The following is a 6,531-nucleotide window of genomic DNA, read 5'->3' as shown; positions in this document are numbered from 1 at the left end:
GCTTTTATTTTACATTTAGATGAAGATGCCATACAATAACTACAGACATTTTAATAACAGATTTAATGGGTTAAATTAACAAAACAAAAGAAAAGAATCAACAAGCAAATTAATAGAGGCCTAAAGATTATGATTATGACTATAGGGTGCTTATCACATGAGCTGATCCCGAATTGTAATGGACTCAACTCAGCTCGTGAGCTCGATAAGTGAAGCTCAGCTCGAGCTCGAGCTCGTTAGCTTCTCTCAAGGCTCGGGCTCGGCTCGGTTCAATATGTTTCGTAATTATTACTTATTTCAATCATTTTTCAGCAAACTTGTATTATTTTTTTACTTTATTATTATTTTTCAACTAAAAATTTATATACCTTGTCATTGTTATTGTTACACAAATTAAGATCATTTATAAGAGAAAATGATATAATTATTACTCATTTTGATGTTGTGTTTCAGCAAACTTGTATCATTTTGTCTTATTTCATTATCTTTTTTCAAGACTTTATATACCTTATCATTATCTTATAAATTGTTATTAATAAGAGAAACGATATCATTATTTCTCACTTTTATGTTATTTTCCAACAAAGTTGTATCATTTTTTTGTATTTTACTATTACGCAAATTGCCATCATTTTTAAGAGAAATATATCATTAATATCACTTTTATGTCATTTTCAAGCAAATTTGTGTCATTATTATTATTATTATTATTATTATTATTATTATTATTATTATTATTATTATTATTATTATTATTATTATTATTATTATTATTATTTTATTCTTCTCTTTTTCTATCGCCCCCCTCTCAAGATATGTCCTTCATACCACCCCATCCACCATTCCACCTCGTCCTACCACAACCTCCACCACCTCTAAGAGATCTCAAAATCCAGAGCTCCAAGCCTCCAACATCAAGACTGTAATTCGTGAGACAAAAAAAAATCAAAACAGGAAATTAGACAAACCCAAATCTATATTTAATCTTCCTAACAAGCCCAACTTTTATGTTAAAATTAGTACTTCTTTTAAGTCTACTTTTGACATTTTCCGACATTTTAACAATTATCAGATAGACTGTATAATTTTATGTTAAAATTAGACAAACTCAAGCCTACATTTTCCTAGTAAACTCATTTTATCTCACTGTAATTGAACACTAGTCCTAAACATCTCACGCCAACCTAGTCGTCCCTTTTTTTCTCCTTTTTTCCCTTTAAATCTCGAACTATAACGGACAAATTTGAAAAATAACCTGGTAGCCTTACTGTATAAGATACCCTTTGGATATGCTCCATTCTTGTTGAGTTAGCAATTACCATATGTCACTATGATCGTTTGCATTGAGATAACGTGTATGCTGACCAAAACGACTCAATCCAAACGACATATTTGTCACCTTACATAACAACATGTTATAGGGTTATAACTCACAAATAGGGTGCGCGGTCATATAATCTTCACAATAATAAATATTTGAATTTCACTACAATAATTTGAAGGTCAATTAATTAAGAACATTTTTGCTAAATATAATAATTTAAAATTGTTAGGAGTGTTCACTCAATTTGTTCAATTATTATTGTTTTTTTAATGGAGCACAAAGGAGGTGATGGTACCCCCAAAACGTGACTACAGATCCCAACTTTAAACCATATAATTAAGGTAAAATTGACCTCAAGATCCTAAATTATAGTTTGGGGGTACCCAACCACCAATTACGACTAGTAGCCTAAACACCACCAACTATGGGGTGGGGTGCATTTTGTATCATAAATGAGGCTGGAAGCCTAATATGTCACCGAAAATGCTGGGTTTTTATGATACAGACTGCACCCACCCCGTAGTTGATGGTGTTTGGGCTACTAAACTACTAATCATAATTGGTGATGTTAGGTGCACCCAAGTTATAGTTTAAGAGGTTGAGGCCTTACCTATAATTAAATAAAGACTAAATAGATGATTAGGCTTGTACCGAACAAGAAAAAGAAGGGTGAAAGCTGTACAAAGCTAATTCTAAGGACTTCACGTGTTTCAAACTTCTCTAAGAGTATGTACAATGGGGCTCTCCAACTAGCTCTCCAACTAGCTCTCCAAGGAGAGAGAAAATGGAGAGCCACCTCTTACCCAACAATGGGGCTCTTGGGTGTGTCTTGGGTGTCTCTCCATGGAGACACTTTGCCAAAGGGCTCTTGGGGGAGATACCATTTGGGTTGATGGAGAGATGGCTCTCCAATGTGTGGGACCCACTTTTTATTGTAATTACTTCAATTCTTTTTCTTCATGCAACCATTTAATGATCTTTTCTATAAAAATTAAAAAAAAGATGGTAATAATTATAATGCCAACAAGTATAATTTTCCTTTATCTATAAAATGAGCCTAATATTGGATATTTAAAAATTAGTTTTTCATGTTGTAGGTTAATTCTTCATTCCATGCCAAATTTATGAAAATTAAATATTAGCACTCATAATTATATTGTTTTTTAAAAATTCTACTTTGCTTAAATTATGAAAAAGATTAATTTGTAATTATATTTAATTTACATGAATAACTTAATTTATATAACTTTGATCATAATATAAAATGAGGTTCATTTATTGACATGGGGACCACAAAATAATGAAAAGTTGAATGGAGAGCTCTTTAAAGGGTTTTATTGTTGTTGGGTGTTTTTAGACATGGCTCTTGAGAGTAGCTTGAAGAGAGAGAATAGGAGAGAGAGTGTGGAGAGCTAGTTGGAGAGACACCAACCATTGTACATGCTCTAATGGACGATATAAACTGCATGAGCAGTTGAGGCACTTGCGCACGTCTTCAGTTTTGCCAATAAAAGTGTACTCCCTCAGTCCTTCTGTTCTTGCATTATTGTTGTATTTTATTTTGTTCTTTTGTGAATTTGTCGAAAAGTGGAAACTGTAATACTTGGCTCCTACCACGACGTTTTACACGCAATGCTGATTTTTGTTAGGATGTCAATAAATTGAAGTGTAGGGTCACAATTTTTATTCCAAGTATACAATGCTAAGTTATACTTCATAGTTAGCCAAGGCCTAAAATCAAAAATGGTTCCTATTTTTAAAGGAACAATGTTTGAGAATGGCATAGATTCAGCGTGTGAGTTGAAACTAGTGGACTATGAAGCTTATATCTTAAGAATAAAATTATTTGTCGAATATTGTAAGTTTGTAATATTTTAGTAATAATATGCATTTTAGTAGTAACTCATACATAAGGTATAAATTTTAGTAGTAACACATACATTGATACACCTGGTGTATGTGTGGCCAACATACATCCAGTGTATGTGTAGCCTTTGCGAAGTTGCAAATCTCAATGTCATCCTTCCATTTTCACTAAACTATGTTCCGGGTAAGGAAAATTTTCATTTATTAGTATTGTATTATAAAATGATAACGCTAAATACCACTTGGTCTAATGGTTAAGACTCTAGTATATGAACTTAAGGTCTCGGGATCAAAGTCTATACTATGCAATTTCTAATTTTTTTTTATTGGACATGGACTACTTGAAATTAAAAAAAAAAAACCTTTAAGGAGAGTGTCACGTAACACCGTTTCTTGTTTAAGAACGCTTTTTAATAGATTTATATAGATATAGATAGATGCTACTTATCCTACAAACCTTATTGGACTAAAATAGACAATAAAAACAACTCAACAAGCTCCTAACTTGACTAATGTCCTAAACAAATCTTGTTAGTTCAATTCAAGCAGCCCATGGACTTAACGTTGTTGTGCCAATTAAAAGGGTATGAATGTATGATAGGGCTCAATGTCTATTACATTCTTATTCCTTGTTTTTCTATTTGACTTGCTCCACTTTTGAACTAAGCATACAAGCTCCATCTCTTAACAATTGAGGACAAGGCAAACAGGTAACTTCTGGAAAATATGATGAAAAGAGATACATTTGAAGAGAATCATACTTTTTAAAAAGAGACACTAATAATTAAGTAGAACTCATTTATTATATCATATCATGAATTATGAAAGATGATAGACTATCATATCATGATATCAAGGTGTTTTTAATAAGCTAATTAAGTTAATTCTCAGTTTCGATGTTATCATCTATTATGAACTAACACGATTATACATGACTACATGTCATGGATCTAAATATACCTATTTGAAATTTTCAATATAAAACTTGGTGAATATATGAGAGAATTTTAGTAGATATGGAAAGGAAGTGAAAATTTTGATTCATTGATAGAGGAACAATATTTACAATTAGTACAAAAACAAAGGAGTACAAATGTAATGAAATCAAATACAATTATTTCTTAAATTTAAGAAACTATTAAGCTCTTTGAACATTGGATGTAACAATTTAGCATCGATAAACTAGTACATAATTTTGTTTGTAGAAGCAGCCATCAATGTGGGAGTCGATCTAAATAGATTTGTTGTGGTAATGCCTAGGAAGAGCTTCACTTGATTCATCAATTTGTATGCCACGATATGAACCCAATTGTAAATCCATAAAACGCACCATAGAATTAAAAGCAATCAAATTATGTGATGACAAAAAGAGAAACAAACATCACAAAGAGAGAGGAGATCCACCATTGAAGGGGAAAAATCACTCTCACCAGGTGAGAAAAAGTATTATTTAACGCATAACTAGAAAACACGAAAATAAAAAGGTTTGGGGCTCACCACAGCCAAAAATGGCTTGTGGCAGCCCTGAGGAGAGAAAAGTAGATTTGAAAGTAAAGGAGGAAAAAGGGAGAGCGACTAGGGTTTCCTACGAATGAGAACTAGTGGCTTTTATTCTAGTAGGTTAAGTAGTGCTCCTTCTACACCTTTTTTCCATCCGCATGTTTCCTTTTCTGCAATTTCCAATATACAACCTTCACTGCGGATACATAAAATATTATACTCCATTTGGAAATACTCTAAAATTGATATTCTAAACATATTTATTAAATCAAATCTTAGCTATCTTTGCTTTTCAAACTATTTACTGTTTTTGAGGGATAAAAGGTGAAAGGAGAGACAATAGGACTATATTAGTTACTAGATCAAGATATGTCATTGCAATGATGCTTCAAGAAAAAGAGTCCTAAATGTATACTTATGACAATTAATATTGTTAATAATGTATTCGTCAAATTTTTGGACAATTAATTCTAAAAGAAATATATATAAACAAATTTAATAAGAACCCACATCACCAAATATATATATGTATGTAAGGATGTGCACTGTTTCAAGACTTGACCGACCAGTGGACCGGAATATGGTATTTTTTGGACCGAGGAATATCCGATCTAGTCCGCTCCAAATTACTGTCTGATCCTGATCTTTGCACAACCCTACATGTATGCATATAACCCAAAAAGAGTTTGAACAAACCCTTAGCAGTCATTGCTTATAGCCCCCACAAAATTACTTATGACTTTAGCCCATAGCAAAAGCCCAACTTGTATTTCTGCTAATCTCCCTCTAATGCTTCACAAAAAGAAGTTTCCAGAATACACAAGACTCCTCTTGAAATTCCTCTGATCTCTAACCTCTCTGTTTCTTTCTCACCTATTCAAGAAACAAAATACAAATCCTCAAGAATAATCCAGAAAGTTTAAAACTTTCCATACTTTCATCTATAAATACCAAAACCCACATCTTTGATTCTCATCAAAACTAACAACAAAACAATCATCAACTCTCAAAAATAAACCATACAATTTCAAACCCAGAAAAAAGTAACAACAAATCAATTCAACAATGTCGCTAATTCCAAGATTCTTCGAAAACACAAGAAGCAACATCTTCGACCCATTCTCCCTTAATTTATGGGACAATTCTCAATCTCTCTCCTCTGTTCACGAAACCGCAGCATTTGTGAATGCTCGAATGGATTGGAAAGAAACTCCGGAAGCCCATATTTTTAAGGCGGATTTACCCGGATTAAAGAAGGAGGAAGTCAAAGTTGAGGTGGAAGATGGGAAAGTGCTACAAGTCAGCGGAGAGAGAAACAGAGAACAAGAGGAGAAGAATGATAAGTGGCATAGAGTTGAGAGGAGTTCTGGAAAGTTCTTGAGGAGGTTTAGGTTGCCGGAGAATGCGAAGATGGAGGAGATTAAAGCGAGTATGGAGAATGGTGTTTTAACCATTACTGTTCCGAAAATGGAAGTGAAGAAGCCTGAAGTCAAGTCTATTGATATCTCTGGTTAAAACTATGCATATATGATATATGTTTGTTTCAATGTATGGTGTTATATCAAATTATCAAGGTTGGATTATGGATGTTGTCTAGTATATGAGGTGTAAGTATGTAAGTATCAAATATGAATGAAGGAAATAATCAATAATATGAGTTGTTTTTCTTGTTAAATTGGTGTGTTGTTCATTTCAATTTAATTCAGTTCAATCGTAATCAGTTTAGTTATATTAGCTTAATTTAGTTCTGTTTAATTTAGTTCAGTTTTTTATGTCAAAGAGAATAGGTCCTTAGTTGGTATAGTTATCAAATTTCATTATTGAAAAGATGCGTGATTTAC

The 6,531-nt window shown here is 32.5% G+C and overlaps 1 protein-coding gene across 1 annotated transcript; it reads left to right on the top strand.

The window, feature by feature from the left end:
* Window positions 1-5,500: 5,500 nt before the first annotated feature.
* Window positions 5,501-6,365, top strand: LOC104903597 (17.8 kDa class I heat shock protein). The gene has a single exon (XM_010691666.4). It carries the CDS (start codon window positions 5,756-5,758, stop codon window positions 6,203-6,205), a length of 450 nt encoding a protein of 149 aa, XP_010689968.1. The 5' UTR covers window positions 5,501-5,755; the 3' UTR covers window positions 6,206-6,365.
* Window positions 6,366-6,531: the final 166 nt, after the last annotated feature.

This window comes from Beta vulgaris, chromosome 2 (genome assembly GCF_026745355.1).
Source record: "Beta vulgaris subsp. vulgaris cultivar EL10 chromosome 2, EL10.2, whole genome shotgun sequence".
Taxonomy (NCBI): Eukaryota; Viridiplantae; Streptophyta; class Magnoliopsida; order Caryophyllales; family Amaranthaceae; genus Beta; species Beta vulgaris.
Note: the sequence above shows the minus strand (reverse complement) of the source record. Positions and strands in the feature narration are given on the sequence as shown.